General features: G+C 36.1%; 1 protein-coding gene across 1 annotated transcript in view; it reads right to left on the bottom strand.

Annotated features, from left to right (window-relative positions):
• Positions 1–598: 598 nt before the first annotated feature.
• CTTNBP2 (cortactin binding protein 2) overlaps positions 599–17,241 on the bottom strand; it is a 78,200-nt gene continuing 61,557 nt past the window's right edge. The window contains exons 15-23 of the mRNA XM_026033220.1: positions 14,071–14,223; positions 13,594–13,781; positions 10,548–10,726; positions 8,573–8,778; positions 8,111–8,296; positions 6,239–6,296; positions 5,234–5,360; positions 3,180–3,281; positions 599–780 (exon numbers count right to left, since the gene is read on the bottom strand). Of these exons, the coding sequence (XP_025889005.1) occupies positions 622–780; positions 3,180–3,281; positions 5,234–5,360; positions 6,239–6,296; positions 8,111–8,296; positions 8,573–8,778; positions 10,548–10,726; positions 13,594–13,781; positions 14,071–14,223 (1,358 nt within the window). The 3' untranslated portion in view covers positions 599–621. The remainder of the gene's footprint in view (positions 781–3,179; positions 3,282–5,233; positions 5,361–6,238; positions 6,297–8,110; positions 8,297–8,572; positions 8,779–10,547; positions 10,727–13,593; positions 13,782–14,070; positions 14,224–17,241) is intronic.

Below are 17,241 nucleotides of genomic sequence, written 5' to 3'. Positions count from 1 at the left end.
TCAGCAGGCAGATGATGGGGAAATCAAAATACTTAATATGGCTTGTAGCTGAAAGTAGTTGATCTGCATTTCCAATCATTTTAGTTATTGCCACATTCCACTAATTTTTCATTAAGTGAAGATAAAAACATGTCTTTAAAATGCATGTACATTAGCTTTAAGCCATTACTGTACATATTGTGCAACTCATCTGAATGCTGTTTAACATATGAACTTAATAGAATATATTTATGTACAGTATATACATAAACAAAATTCTGTGATAATACTCCRGAATATCATTATTTAAACAAGAACCATTTTCATAATAAAAAAATTATGAAAGTGACAAAACTGCCCATTTCTGCACTTGAAATCAATATAATTTCAGCTGATATATATATATATGTATATATACAAATAAAGCTGTGGTCCTGTACACACTTTACATTACAGGGAAACAGTTTATTTTTAAAAAGTATTTACATATTTGAGTACTTGATTCTTTGCAATAATGATTATGTGAACACTGAGAAAACTGTATGGCTGGCAGATTTATTTTTTAGGTTTTTCTGCTTGTTCTTTTTTTTGTGCAAATTCCAAATCTCTCTTTTTGTGTTATCTGCCGCTATTTGCCTTGTATTACTGCTGCTGCTTTTTTTTAGTATTCTKAGAAGGCTGGGTGACTTTACTCCTAGGCACAGGAAGAAAAGATTTAACCCTTGAAACACCCAACTCTGTCTTTGATTTACTGTTGCTGCTTTCCACAGTTCGACTGCTGCTGAGAGGACGGATTCCATCCTATGAGTAAAAGAAAGATTTTTATCTGAATAAACAATTATTGCAGTTAGACCTGAAAAAACCAAACACTCCCTCCCCCACAGAATGCTTTTTAGTTATAGCTTCCTACAGTTTAATGACACCCTTATATTTATTACAGATTTTATTATAAATATGATTTCAGCCTCTCAAGTTATGTACACTTGTGAGCTACATTATTAAAAACTGGATTCACCCCACTGAAATTCAGGTGCACCCAAATTTGGCACCCGATGTGCCAAACTCAGATATGTTGTCACCTTTTGTTTCTTTACAGTCAAGGAGAAAGACCGTTTGATAATGGTCACTGATATATATACCTTTCACAAGAGATGCCTCTTTTCACAAGCTTTCAGTTTCAGCTTCATCTAAATCACTCTCTGAGAAGCTCTATTAAAACACATGTTCATTTTCAGCATCAGCTACTGCTTTTAATTTAAAGATTGGTGGCATGAAACCCAACTATTATCATTGTCTATTTGTTATTATCATCCTTAACTCTACATATTCCTTTGGGTCGCATGTCACAGCTTTTTTTTTTTTTTTTTTTTTTTTTTTTTTAAATCTCTCATCATTGTTCTCTTTTTTCCTTCACATGCTTGAAAACTTTATTTTTTTTCCAAACAGTCAAAACAGTATTTAAAATTATTTCTCACATTCCTCATGATAAGATTATCTTCTCTGGCCATGCATTATTAAGTCTGTTTCTGTTGCCTATATAATTCTATTTACTTTTGGAGAAAGAGTCTTTTCTAATATCCAACACTCCCTGAGAGAGGAGATTTTCCAGCATACACAATTGCCTCTAAATCTTGACTTTTAGTCCCAAATTCCTAAATTCAGACTCCCTTCTACATTTTTGATAAATTTGTTGTATTTTTTCTGTCTATACATAAACTTTCTTTGCCACACCTTGGTCACATTAAGTAATGACTAAATCTAGAAAAAAAACCCTGYCAGTCTGTTAGACCTCTTTCCCCTGTAGTAGACCCTTGGATTGCATTTCCCTTATTTTAGCCAATATTTCTTACTGAAAAGGAGTTTGAAGGAGGAAAAATAATACTTCGAAAAAAATTTACATTAGGAATGAACAGCTCAGCAAATTTATCAAATTATATAGGCTACAATGGTACTATGTGATACAAGCTATATTGCTACTAGGTGAAGCTCTGATCTGCAATGTTTCTAATTAATATGTTTAGAGAAACACTGAAAAGTAATTACTAATTAAGTTTTAGTCTAAGTAATTAAGTATTGAGCAAGGTAAGCAAGCCCTACTCAAGGTTTAAAGGTTAAAATTGTAAAGTTAAAATTGTTTCCATTCAGTGGAGATTACTTTCTGGACTTTAGGTAAAATTACAGATTACAGAAAATAATCTAACTTTTAAAATATCTGAATATGAATAGATACAGTAAGGACAATAAGTCATCTCACCCACCATTAGCTCTTCAAGGCTTATGTGCACAATAAAACTATTTTCTAGGTATCTTCTCTTCTTAGTTAAGGAAAGAGAGACTAGCTCCAGAAAACAATTTATCACAATCAGATAAAAGGGTCTGGATTGTCCTTCAGAGATACTAGTGCTTCTGAGGGAACTTGCATGGCAGGCTCTGAGCTGGCTAAGGGCACATGAGCTGTGCACTGGGAAGCCCTCTCCTGGTTCAGTACTCCAGAGGAGCAAGACAGAAAAGGGAAAATGAAAAAAGAGAGAAAGCAATTATTACATTAGTTAGGGAGGAAAGCAGACATAACCTTTTTAGAAAAGGGAAATCCTTCCATTTACAAATTCTGGTAATAYCGTATCTTCTCAAAATTTCTACTGGTGAGAGAGTTTTGTAGTCAGAGCAGCTCAATTCTACTTATATAAAAATCCTCCCCAAAACTGTGGCTTGAAATCATATATGAGTAATCATGATGAAAGATGGTACAAAAATAAACCATAAGCATTTTCACATTAAGATTTTTTTAAAAACTGCTTTGAAYTTTTACAAACATTAAATAGTTTTAAGCATTAAAAAAAAATATTGAAAATGGGCATTTTAGAGCTTTCATCTCTGTAAAAATATGATGCAAATAACTTTTACTGTTGAAGGAATGTTAACAATAGCTAGCCTAGGGAGATGGTTTTCTGTAAACAAAAACTGTGAGCCAGTGTATCCACTGTTTGCTAAATCTTCAGTTTCCACTGAGGCAAATGCAATAAAACTTGGCATAGCACGTCCAGTAAGTTTTCTAAGAATCATACCCTTCATAATAATGACTTATTCTTGCAATAAATGAGGCACTGCAGCACTCATTCTTTTGGATTCGTTCAGGAGTTTGGATTTTAGTGAAACTTTAGGCATGTTCTCTGTCCCTACCTTGACAGCCGTTCACCTACCTTTTGTGATGCTGTTTCACTTGAGTTGGTATCACTTGCTGAATATACAGGATTGTTCTGGGAGCTATTGAACATCAATAGCTCATCCTTAGAATCTGCAATCTAAAATGAGAAAATAGTGATTTTTTTTTTTTTTTTTTTTTTTTTATCACTCACAGCACAAATTATCTCAGCTTGCCAAGTTTCGGAGTCTTGGCTTGACTGACATATAATTTCTGCTCCATGCAATGTACAAATACCTGAAGAATGATCAATATATCTTTACTCTTGGGGAAGTAGCAAAGAGATTGACTTAATATTGGCTACTGTCATTTCCCAGGCAGTACATTCAGTGGCGTTAAAGGGCAGTTTCACATTGAATATTATCTGCCTCAAGGGATGTCCTCCAAAGAAGTKATCCTATTCTCCTCCTACCATATGTTTCTTTCATCCTATTTTCCATCAATGCTAGTGACCAAGCACCAGCAGATCTTGTATGATCAGCTTTCTCTTGCCTCTGAAAACTGCATGTTTTATGCTGGGGAAAGCTGACCCAATTCACTGTAAAATTGCAAAATGTTCAATCTCAACATACTAGAGGCAACAGGAACATACAGAGAAAGGGCAAAATAGAGAGTGGAAGGGCTCATTTTGATGCCAGCCTGAAATTGGGTCACAAAAAGCACAACATGCAGCAGCACCTTAGAGAAGCCTCTGCTAGGCAGCTAGGGAATCAGCAGCAGAAATTCCAATCGTGGATGGTTCCACCCATGATGAGGAAACTGAACAAAAGACAGTGACATCTATTCTCTTCCTTATCTAACCCACGTTTCCTTGAATTGTCAGCAACCCAGTATTATATTTTACAGGTTATTAAAACAAATTTAAGTTGGTTACCATTTCTTTAAACATATCCCATTCTCTGAAGGAGAGATACAGTAAATCTCTGCTAACTGACTAGGGATTAGCTGGCCAACTTTTATACATGTGACTCATGGTCTGCAAGGACTGAAAGAAAAACCACTTTACAAAGGATTTAGGTGAAAGGTTTATTTATTTATTTTTTAAAAATTCTTTCYGAGCATCTCATTTTTTCTTTAATTAAAACTTGGCTAACTTCTAAGAATAAGCAGAATGCACAGAGTAAAACTTAATGAACTGTGGTCCAGGGAGATCCCAGAGCCCATAATGCACAGCCTGAGCAGACAATAGCCCAGGACTGGAGAAGACCACTTGCTTAGTCCATGTGTGAGAAGACACGGACCAGCTACCCCAGGGTGGACACAGACTGCTGTCATGGGCTAAGAAAAGGGAAAGGCAAAGAATAAATAGGAATGTCTGGATGCTTTCTGTTACGGAAGTGAGAGATTCAAGCCTTCACCTTCTGCTCCAATAGGCCCCCTATAGCTACCCAGATGCCAATCCAGATTAGATCTTTGTCCCACATGACTCTTGGCAGCCTCCTTTCCCTACCCCACATATAGAACCTGCTTCTGCCACTAAAAAGAAAGGAAAGAAATTGGCCAATTTCTGCTGCCAATTGCATTCATTCTTTCTTACTCAGGAGAGCAAAACTCAATATCCCTTACATAGATGTATGGCTTTAAACTTTCTGTGATGACTAATGGGATTATATTAAACAGGGCAAATACGCAATGAATATTGGGATGAACTTTCTTTTTTTAAGACTGTAGAATGGTTTCCCAAGAGAAAAAGAGATAACATGAAAAGATGGAGAACAATAATGCAGCGCAAGTTATTGGCTCTAACATATATGATGCATAAATTTGAGCCTCCTCTGCAAGATATATATATACATATATATATACATATATATATATACATATATATATCACACACACACACACAACAAGACACTCAAGGCGCAATTTGAAATAACATAACCAGCACACCCACCCTCAAATCCATAATTTATTACTTATTGACTTTGGCTAATTTCAAAATAACTGAATAATTTTCTTCATGCAGCACTTGAAAATTAAAAATGTATTTAAAATATACACCAAACAGTTGTATATTCTAATGATGTAAATTATTAAACACCCGGTGTTTACCTTGCTTATATCAGGCTCYGATTTGCTGGAACACATACTTTGAAGTTCTTGCACTAGATCTACCTCATCATCAGAACCTAGGGACAGCCTTTGCTCTAGATTTAAGGTTTTGTCATTGTCTGAAGATCTAGGAAAAAAACCAAAACAAAACCAAGAGAGCAAACAATTAAAATTAGACTAGGATAGAGAATAAAAAAACGTATTATGTACTTCTGGAAAAGAGCTAATTCTTTCAAAATGACTTTTTCCAGGAAAGAAAGAAACATCTAATTTATTGTCAGCAATACTTGTTATATCATATTTTCTGTCCTACTCTCTGTACTCTAGAGTAGTCTCTCTAAAATTCTAACAGTGGATACTTTGCTAACTACATATTTAAAACCTGCTCTCTTAATCTTACTTCTCTCCCCTTTTCTGGACTTTAGTTAGGACCACTTGAGTTTTAAAGGGGAAAAAAAAAGCATACTGTAAACAAAACTATTTTATGTATGCTGGTGAATATGGTGGAGTCCAAGTTTCAKATTGGAAGTGAAGTCTCCAATATACTTCCCTCTGGCTAATTCACCAACTTCTCTGAGAAACTCAGTATCACTTAGACTAATGTGCATATACCATATAATTTTGAATTGCTATTCAGTAAGCTAACAGAACCAGAAGACCTTTTTCTTTAAATATAACTACAGGGAAAAAAAAAAAAAACAACATAAGATTGGCTTTTCACAGAAAAATAAAAGTTTTACATAATACTCTTAAGTCATAGTCTATTCTGATACATAAAGAACATGCATTGCTGCAASGTCAGAACTACTAAAATGCATTCTAAAATTATGTGAAAGGACTCGAATATTATCTTCTCCTTGAAAGGAGAATTAAAAAGCATTATTTATCTCAAGAGGTGTGGAGCCAAAACACTATCAAATACAAAACCTTCAATCTATTCAAGATAATGTTCTGATTTACAATAAAATTTGCTAAGTGTTAAAAATAAAAGAGATTATAACTTACTTGGAGGAGACAGTCCTTTTTTTACAGTTTGGTTGTAACATCGTCTTAGCCTTCACACCTGCACAAAAGAAACACTGACTTTTAGTGTGTTACAGTGCGTGCCAAATTCTTCTGTCCAAAATCTGTTATGAACATGGAAAACACATTCACGTTTGCAGGATTATTGCATCAGTAGGCTCCGTCAAAGATCAAAATACATCCCTTGAAATAGTTCAGATTAGCTCTAGGGCCAAGTGGGAACAGCCCAAGAGCTTCTGTGGAAGCCCATGAGCTCTGYTGTGGAAAACAGCACGTGAGCTTCTGAGCGTGGCACTTAAATCACACCYGTTGGTTCTCTCAAGTAGAAATTGCTATCAGCAAGTCAGGAAAAATCAGGGATTTTTCTCATACTTCTTATCAGAAAAAAATATTTGATTCTGCTAGTCAGAAGTGAAAGGTCTTAAAGGCTCTTAAAGTCAAATTCACCATCCTGGTTTTTTACTACTTTATCCCCAAATAACTTTGGGAGTATCTGGGTACCCCCTGATATTATCCGAAGGCCAAGAGCCTCTCTGAGGACAAGATACTTTAGTTCTCTTGGATCTCTTCAGTGCTCTTTAGTTCTCATGGATCTCAAGCAGGATTAGGTTTGTTCAGAATTCAAATGGAGAACTAGGAAGCAAAAGTGGGACATCAGTGCTGCAAGCCAGAAAAAGCACTCTGTCCTTTCAGAGCGAGCTGAGGAAATGAACAGCTCTATTTAACAGTAAAAAGTACCAGGCATCAGTCCCTTCTTTATATGAGGTTACTGAAGCTGGAATCATACTGTCCTTAAAACACTGAAACCAAACAAACAAATAAAATCTCTCTATAACCCTTTCTTATTCTTGTCTCCCTAACCATTTTATGAAAGCAAAATAACCCATTTGATTGTGTCTCCTAGAAGCCTGCTGATGGATGCAGCAGGTGGATATGGCACTCTTAAAGTTTTGTAACTAGACAGAAGTATATGGTAAAGAATGTTCATTCCTGCTGCAGATACCCAAATATTACTGTATCCTACTGCACATTATCTMGTACTAAACTGCTGATGGGTTATGATGCTGAGATGAAAAGATATTTCAAAAGTGTCAGTTACTAATARTACTACCACCACATTCATGTACATGCACAATGCCATCATATTAACTCTTCTCACCAAGCAATGTACTTAATATCAACCGGCAGCCTATTAAAAAAATTGCAGCATCTTTTGATACACAGCATTTTTCACGTGTATCTTTTGCAAAATGAAAAACAAACAAAAATCTTCAACTTAAAGATCTTCCTTCCACTCCAGGAGTTCTAAATAGTTTCCTTCATCTAACCTAAAATGACAGAACAATGGATGTGTAATGTGTGAGGATGCATTTATTTTAGGCAGTATAACTGTGAAATGAAGACAAAGTACATGTARAAAGAATACTTTTCTGTGTGTCCTGTAAATAAAGTGCAGAATTGAGAGATGGAGGAGGGAAACTCTACACAAATGAAGCTTCCTTTCCTCCAGGAGTGGGAAGAGGAATGACAGAGCACTGTTCCAGGTCACACGAGGTAAAACCACTGTTGAGTTTCTCATCACCTCCGCCACAGCCCACTCCATTATGAAACAGGAAAAGCATTAGTACAAACAAAGAAAGAATTAACTAACCGCCTCAGTCACAAAGAAATAATTATAACAAATGTGAACAATTTTTCCAGCAAACATAAAAACAAATGCCGTTTTATTTAGAATTTTTAATTAACGAAATGAAAATAATTTAGATTCACATCTACCCAGCTGAACTCTCCTCCCTACCTCTTTATTGTTTTTGGAATGAGATCACTTTTCAGAATTCAAATGGAAAGCTTTACCTTCAGTATTTGTCTCCTGCTTATTCCACGACTGGGAGGATAAGTGGCCTGATTTTTTGCGAGGACTTGTGCTCACTTTTCTCCAAGAAGCATTCTCACCTCTTTTCTTCCCACTGCTTTTGTAGTTTGAAACCATGGATAAAGGGAAATTTCCTCCCTTGAAATCTGCTATATAATTATCTAGTTCTGAAACAAGAACAGAACAATGTTAAGAAGATCTCACTGTTGCAAATGCTGCTTATTTGGCTGCTCATACAACTAGTTAGGTTACTGACAGCAAATACTTTTAACCATATWCCTTCCATCATAACTAAAATTATATTTCGCAGAAGATTTTTGTTTGCCTTTTTTAAATTATTTTTATTTCTTTAGTTCTTGTTTGATTTTTTAAGGCATTGAACAGTTTAAGCCCCACTGGAATTACAATGTACAACTACTTGCCTTTAGCCTGTTCACTGTTACCTGTTCTGGGAAGAGGACAGCCATGTAGAACAGCTTTATTTAACAAGATGCTGAGAGCAGCTTTAACAACAGCTTGTTGGCCTTGGCTAGGACCTTTTTTGGTTATTGTTTGTCCTGGTACAGATGGTCTTTTTACAGAGGCTCTGGAGAGTATTGCTTCTTGAACTCTGGGAGCTATCACAGCATTCCACAACTTGGACATCCACCTAGAAGCAAAATAAATAGCTAAATAAACTCTTTGGCTTCAGGACAAACTATTGAACACACTATTTTTATATTTAGGATAACGGATTTTGTACTTTCAAGAAGCATAAATACTTTGGACTACTTACTGTACTCTATTTGAGCGCGGAAGTGATTTTATTGAAAAGTTCTCTTTTYTTTTTTTTTAGTATTCATTATTTGACCTATTTTTTTTCAGAATCATGTGAAAAACTACTTATCAACTGATACTTTTCTTCCTTTACATAAGGACACATAACATATCCCTTCTATTTTAAYGATAAAAGCCAGAATATCCCAGAAAGATGTGTCTTCATGAAGAAGAGAACATTCACCTTTGCCAGAGTACAGAGAAGTGTCCATGACAGCAGATGTTCACTCCTAGGCCATCTGCTGCCATGGTGGGAAAAAGCAGCCATTCAGTTATGATCATAGTCTTCTTCCATTTCTAAACTTGTCCAGCTTAAAAGAGCTTTCTATTCGTACAGCTGCCTCGCTTTGCTTTTGTTTATTTGATCTATGGTGAACTGTGCTTCCAGGATGCTGAGGATTTTCCAGATTGTCTGGCTAAGAGACTGGGTCTGATTACAAAAATTTGATTCAGTGAGACAAGGCTCTTCAGGGATTTTTTCTTTTTTCACAGATTATAAGTATTAGACTGTTTAAGTGCAGGAGTGAAAAAAAAGGAATCTTTGGAAATAAATAAATGCTATTTGTTACAGCTTATGGTTCTCAAAGGATAAAGGTTAGTAGTTTCAGGAGTGAGTGAAGCTGAGCTTGAAGCTATAAGAGATAGTAAAACAGATAGTGAGATCATCTGTTTTAGACCAAATTCTGTTTTTTTTTTTTTTTTTTTTTTTTTTTTTGTCCTCCTTATGCCTCTTGCAAGATAATAAGACTGAAAGATGTGGCTTGTATCAAAAGAGATCTGTAAGAAATTATAGGTTATACTGCTGTGTTTTAGCTTTGCAGAAATCCATATAAAAAAAAGGCAAAAATGCCCGTTTGACTTAACTGAACTGTTCTGTTGGTCCGTTGATACACAGGAGCTGAAACATATACACCTGCCTTACTTATGAAGCTAACTTATCCTTGGAACTGTATGTGTGCTTAAAAATGATGGGTGAAAAAGCATTCCAATTTTCCAGGTTTCTCTTCACGTGTGACTTTAAAAGGAAACTTTACCAATGCTTCCAGCTCAGAATTCTGAATCTTAGTTTAATCTTGTTCCCTCGTACACAGAACAAAATCCTTAAGGGGCTGTGCAGAATTGTACCTTTGCCATAGATGTAATACCTGGAGCTCCCGTGTCAGAAAATAACACTGGGGACAAATGGATGGGTTTGAGGGGAAGTATCACACAGAATYACAGAATGTTCAAGGTTGGAAGGGACCTCTAGAGATCATCTAGTCCAACCTCCCGCTCCAGCAAGGGCACCTAGACCATGTGGCACAGGGTGGCATCCAGGCAGGTTTTGAAGACCTCCAGAGAAGGARACTCCACAACCTCCCTGGGCAGCCTGTGCCAGGGCTCTGTCACCTTCACGGGAAGTTCCTCCTCACCTGGAGATGGAACTGCCTGTGTTGCAACTTGTACCCATTGTGCCCCCTGTCCTATCAATGGCCACCACTGAGGGAAGTTTGCCCCCATCCTCCCTACATTTTCCCCTCAGGTACTTTCACATATGTAGTTGATACATTCACAATAGGCATCTGTCATTTAACGGTGTCAAATAGGAAACAGAAACCTTACTTCACTGTCACTTGGCCATGACCAGGCACCACTGGACAAGAGAAGAAGTGTTTTGGCCCCATAAGTGCTTCAGGTGCTCCTAGACGTGATAAGCAAGAGTTGAGCTGGTGCCAAACGGCAAGAATCCAGTCTATGACCTTACATACAGGATCGCACGGAGGAGGAACTTTGCCCCTGAACTAGAGAGAAAGAAAAGATGATTGACAAGATCTGAGACATCTACCAAGAATGCTTGAAACACCAAGAAGCAGGTGGTTACCCCCGACCACCAGCATATCAATGTTATGAAAATCAGGAACAAACAAAAACTAAATCAAGCCTTTTGTCMAGCATACAGAATTCTTTTTGTATTAAATGGCATGTCCCTAGCTGCACATAAAAGATATCTCCTTTTCAATAAATATTTCACGTATTTTGTGCAGTGACCTATAACATCCTGTATCGTAGAATGCAGCAGTAAAGAGGAAAAAAAAGCTTTAAAAGGACTATTTTTGTCAAACAATTGTTTAAATGAAGATGACAAAACTACCACAGGTATTGGGTAAAAGCATAAAAGTCTTTTTCTTAACATGAGAGAATTATCAATTCCCATTTCCAAAAGATCAGTTTTAAAGTTTTCATTGTACCTTTAATTGAAAATAAAGAGAATGTTAGCATTTATGACATCACATCTGGAAAAGGCAAACAACACTATTTTTAAAATTAAATGTTTCTGAAGCAATAGGAAACAGAAGACATCTATTAAAACTGTCTATAAGACCACTCTGTGGACCAAAGCTCGACCTGCAGCAATGAAATACAGGCTGTGGTTTTGGTTAATGCCATCCATGCACCCAGTACTTCACTCAGGGATTCTTTTAAGCGTAACTTTTTCCATGCTAGGAGATGCAGGTTTGCTCCTCTACAGCCTAGAACTAAAAAGTTTTTAAACTTTCTGAATCTTTAATTACAACACACAAAAGCACCGTGGAACAAATTCTCTGTGCACAAGCTGCAGCTGACAACAAGTAAAATAATTAACTAAATTTTCAACTGAAATGCTTCTATTTGTTTGTGAGGAACGGAGACACATTGGGCAGTACTGGTATTTTTTCTGTGCTGTTTAAGACTAGAATTGCAAAGGCATCTCCCATATCCTATGCAATGTATATGTATCTATAAATAGGACATATAAAAGAACACGTTAGCTTATYGAACAGGAATACCCAGCCTAGGCACATTCTCAAAAGATTCTTGTATTGATTTTACATTTGGTAKCAATAACAGAAAGATGCAGTCCTCTAATATTTACATTTTTTGGCATGGCTTGTTAAAGGAAAATTATTTGACCAAAAAGATCTTCTATCTCATCCAAATCTAAATTAAGTCTTCAGTCTAATCCTAGGATTATCCTCTGAACAGTCTGAATTAAAGGAGGCATTAAAATATGCACTAGCGACAGTATTTGCCAGCACTGAAGTCYGAGTTTCTTGAACCGTTAACACAAAGTCTACAAGCAGTTTAATTTTGCTGTAGAAAATGATTTAAACTGTCTTCCTAAATATAAAAATTCTAAATAAATTTCTAAAATAACTAAAAAAATCTTTTTAATTTGAAAACATGGTAAGGACAAACAAGGTATTAGACTGAAYGAGCAAGGATCTTTGAAATAGCTGATTGTTCAAATGATAAATGTAGTTTTATTTTGCCTGAGATTAATCTTCTATTTTTAGCATGATAATCTACTATTTTCAGGCCCACACCAACTGGCATTGGAGATTACATACGGCACATGCATTTATAAAAAAAAAAAAAAAAATGTAAAACGTACTAACACCCCAGACACTTGTATTCATTACTTAACTAGGGAAGATAAAGGAAGAGACACATGGCATTTCTCTCTAAATAGCCACTATGAGCTTTAGAGAGCAGAAAAACTCMATGAGATGATTACCCAAACTCTACTTGCTTCAGGTCTGGTGTAGAAACCTTCTTAATTCTCAAGCTCTGATCTATGAGACTGAGGACTGCTTTTAGGATAAATTAAATAACCTGAAAATGGCAACTGCTAACACAGTCCTGCAGCTTCAGGCAGCCACGGTAGTTTGGCAAAATAAGTTTGACCCAACCTTGTTCTTTGATCAAGTCAAGTTGCCACTGCTTCTCCTACTGCCCATTGCCCTGTGTTCAACTGAAGATAGTCCTTCTCCCTGATGCTGCAAGATCTCGGATCAAAGTGTTCCTGTTTTTACAAACAAGCACAAACAAGTACAAACAACTGCACTTTAGATATTCTGCAATTGAGGTTGGAGAATGCAACCTTTCTCCTCAAGAGGATGAATGGGAATTSTGCTGCAGGCTTTTGTTGCACTGTCTTCTGGCCTGTATCTCCTTCTAGCACTAGGGTGGTAGCTGCAAGAAACTGGACCCTGAACGACTGTCCCCTTTCCTGGCCTGTCCACAAYTGCCACTCCCATCCTTCGTCAGGCTTCTGGAAGCCATTCACACTCTAAACCATACAAACACTCATTATGATTTCTGCTTACTAAATATTTATAGCTCATGGAGAAAAGTAAAAAAGCATTTTACAGAAGAAAATAAAAAAACACTGAAAGTCAAATAGTTATGCATTTGAAAAAAAGTAACCTGAGTAATGCTCTTGTTCCTGACAAGGCCTCCTTGATCCTGACAGTTCTTCCTTCTCCTAAAGCAATTTCCTTTAAGTCTGTCCAAAACGCTGCTGCCCAGATTATCTTCTTTGGCAGCTGTTCTGATTAAATTCCCTCTCCCAATGTCCAACGCTGCCTGGCTGCAATAGCTGCTATCACAATGGAATTGCCTTCTTCCAAATAACTTTAAAACTTCCACAATTCTGTTTTTGCCCACATTTTTTACAAAGTTAGTATTCTCACTTTTTTTTTTTTTTCCAGCAGAAAAATGAAAGAATATTTTCTGAACAGCTGGAACTGGAGCTTAATCATCCGCTCAACTTTTGACATTATCACTGTACCTATTTTGTAGACCTCATGATGGCCAAAATACTGAAACCAATTCTATTTTTTCTTACCTTGTTTATAACTTTTCTTCTTAAAAACCTCTGAAGCAAGCCACGCATTGGTTCCCCATCCCACCGAAGCTGGACCCAACGGAAATGTTGCTGAACAAGCAGGTCAGAGCCATGAAGATGACACTTTGCAATTGTCCCCAGTAAAAAGCAGTTCTCATGAAAGTAAAAGGCATCAGAAACTCCATTTGCTAAAAATGAACCATAAAACATTTTACTTAAATACTCAGTGTTTCCAAATGATCCTACATAAAGGCAAGAAATATTGAAATTGAAATTAATTAATTGAAATTAATTGAAAAAGAAAAATAAATAAATAACCTTGAAATGATGCTATATGTGGCTGAAAACAACAAGGTTTGCAATAATTCATAGATATTTAATTAATGAAAATTTTCTCCTTTAAGTTCTCCATTTGGTATGTATTATAATACAGTTTGTATTCAGTAAAATATTCTTTATCCCAAATTCTTTAAATACCTCTTTGAATAGTGCAAGGACTTTCTGAACTACGATTCTCAAGAGGTGCCAGAAAATCTCCTAGTAATTCAGATAAAGAAGCTCTCTCCAGATTTTCTAAAATCACAATGGTTGTCTTGCTTACTGTAGGCTGTTTAACAGGGACCAGACAGGCTGAAATATATTTAAAAAACAACAATAAAAACACATTAATGTCTCTTTAGGAAAATGCATTTTTAGTCAAGTAAATATATTTTTCCACTGCTTGAGAATGAAATACTATTTTTGCCTTTTTAACATTTTTACAGAAGCAGACAGACCACAAAATACATCTAAAAGTAGAAACATAAAATCAAACAATTGAAAGAATATTATTTTGTACAGTAAGAAAACAAGAAGTGAAAGCTATTATTAAAAAAAATAAATGCCTATTGCTCTTCACATATACAAAGGCTGGAAATACATGCTGAAAATAAACACAGTAGAAAAGATAGCAGATTAAAAGTATCTCTATTTGTATTTCTTATCATTTTCTGTAATACTCTTAAATCATTAATACTCTTYAATGTTTACATGAAGGAGAAAAGTAAATGATTGAGCCCTAGCAGAAAATAGAAGTTTCTTCACACTTTAAAGCTTGGCAATAGCTTGCGTTGTGCTTGGCATTTGTGCTAGAAGGTGAGGGGGATGGAGATCCATCTTTTAATAGTTTTAGATTTTGCCTGAACTGGATACACTGGTGCTGGAACTCTCAGTGATCAAGTAAAAGGCTTCAGATCTCTCAATTCTACTGAGGAGGAAGGCAAAGCCAAGGGAGGCTTTTCTGGAAGCTAAGAGGGCATGGAGAGCTTTGAAGACTCTTTGAGAGGAATGTGAGATTGCATGAAAAGTCTCAGAAGACAAAAAGAAAAAATAGTATCAAGCCTTTTCTGAAGCTGTGCACTAAGGATTTTTCCAAATGAAAATTCCTTAAAGTTCTGGCTCACTGAATTCCACTGGAGACCACCTGGGATTAGAGGCTCTCTCATTTTTGCAACAACTCTATCTACAGCAACACTAGCTGAAGAATGTTATTTATTTATGTGCAGTTTCATAAGTATTACTGTTGTGTTTTACTAAGTAAATATAGTTGAGTAACAGAAAGGATGGGTATTTGTTTGCCAAGTCCTAAATAGGACTGGTCTGATGGTCCTCTTGGTCTGATGGAACCATTCAGAGAGGGAGAGAACACTCTCCTGGGGCTGAAAATGCAGCCAGACAATGGGGAAAACAGAAGGCAGAAAAATGAGACTCAACCAGCAACACTGCTGTACAGCAAGCAAAAACTTTTAAGAGCAGTATGTTGCTGATAGATTCAAGCCTTGAAAAGAAGCAGCAATCCTGGAGGCACAGAAGCTAGTAAATAAAAAGGATCATGAATGGTTTTCTGGCCTTCAGGCCAAAAACCAAAGCGTAGTTGAATTCTGACTAATGTTCTCTTCTTCTTTTCCAGTAATGTGRTGACACTCAAATGCCAAATAAAAATAATCACTGATATATGCTATTCTTCAAACTGTTAGCAGGATTTTCTGGAAAAAAAAATTATCATGGAATAAAATAACATCAGGAAGTAAGCTAACAGACAGAATTGAACACTGCATAACATTTTGCTTGTTCAAATAAAACCCATTTGCTTTAGGGCATTCAAAGTCCTTTTGATATTTCTAGTCTGTCAATACTGAGGAAGAAGAAATGGGAAGGGCAGATCATCTCAAAGCTCTGCCTCTCTCAGAGTTTCAACACTGCAGCACATGGGCCCGTGTCAACAGATTTACCAGTTTCAAGAGCCTAAAGCCCAGCCTTCACAAAAAGTGAAGCATAATAACAACTCCTAAAAATAACTGTTATTAATATTATTGTTAAGATGAATGACTTATTGCATGAAGAGAAAGGTTTAAAACCTAGAGATCTGAAAGAAGTCAAAATAATAAAAGAGAAAGGTCTGGTATTTTTTCCCCAGACAAAGGTTGAATGCTACCAAGATTATATTCAAATTATACTCTTTGGTTTTGTTTCTCATTGACCTCCCTTCCAACCTTCCCCAATCCCCTCCCAAATTAACCCTTATAAAATAGGGATGGAACAAATAACATAAATCTGCAAAAGGGCAAAATTAGCTCTACAGCTGAGAACTGCTTTCAAATTGCAAAACTACACGTAAGCCAAAATCAATCTAAAAAATACTAAGAAGAAAGAAGTATTTCTCTTCAAGCTTCTATATTATTACTATATGTACACAACAGGATTACTACTATGGCTAAAAAAGAAAAAGAGTTCAAATGCATGAGGTACAGGCAAGAATATGATACAATCTGCATATGAAAAAGCCTTCTAGATAAAATTTTGTTTTGCCTCTCACCTGTAGCATTATTCTCTTCTTTATTATTGCTCTTCTTCCTATTTTTGTCTGATCCATTTCTCCTCATTCTGCTGATTCCTAACTTATTCTGCCTGTTCTTGTCATTCCTTTTTGGCTATTCTGCCTTCTGTCATTTTTTCATTGTTATCTAATATCCACCCTGACCTTTCAAAGGTACAGTCTCCTGACCACTCTCAGAGTATTTAATTGTGGAGCACCCACATCAGAGGACTTCAGCTCACATGTGACTACTCCTATCTGTGAAAACTATTCACTTTACAGTAACAGAAATGCAACTCTGCCCTTTGCCCGATGTGTCACAGTACACATATAGTAACGCTTGTCTGTCAAATTTGTCTGCTGTGCCAACAACTGGTCTCAGAGYCATACATAAGTATTTACTAAATAAATATTGAAAGCAAGTGGTCCACCTCTCATATACTTTTTCATTGCTTCTTAGCTTCCCAAAGAGGTCATAATTATAATTCACCTTTTCAAAAGTTTTTTTTTTATAACAACAGCTACAATCAAGTAAAAATAAATTTTCTTTTCTGAATCAGATCTGAACTTCTGCAACCAGTTAAAGACTCACAAACAAAGGGAACAAGGAACGAGACAGAAGAAAATGTATTATGAACTATTTGTTTTACATAAACGGCATCAACCACACAGAGAACTCCCTAATGAATTATCACATTTAGTTCTATTTCAGCTCAGACTGTTACCATTATTCCTTAAGTACTTGAAAAACGATAGGTTCTGTTAAAACATGCCACACACTGTGTAAAATTTTA

This window comes from Nothoprocta perdicaria, unplaced genomic scaffold, assembly GCF_003342845.1.
Source record: "Nothoprocta perdicaria isolate Ctin4 unplaced genomic scaffold, notPer1 scaffold_125, whole genome shotgun sequence".
Taxonomy (NCBI): Eukaryota; Metazoa; Chordata; class Aves; order Tinamiformes; family Tinamidae; genus Nothoprocta; species Nothoprocta perdicaria.
Note: the sequence above shows the minus strand (reverse complement) of the source record. Positions and strands in the feature narration are given on the sequence as shown.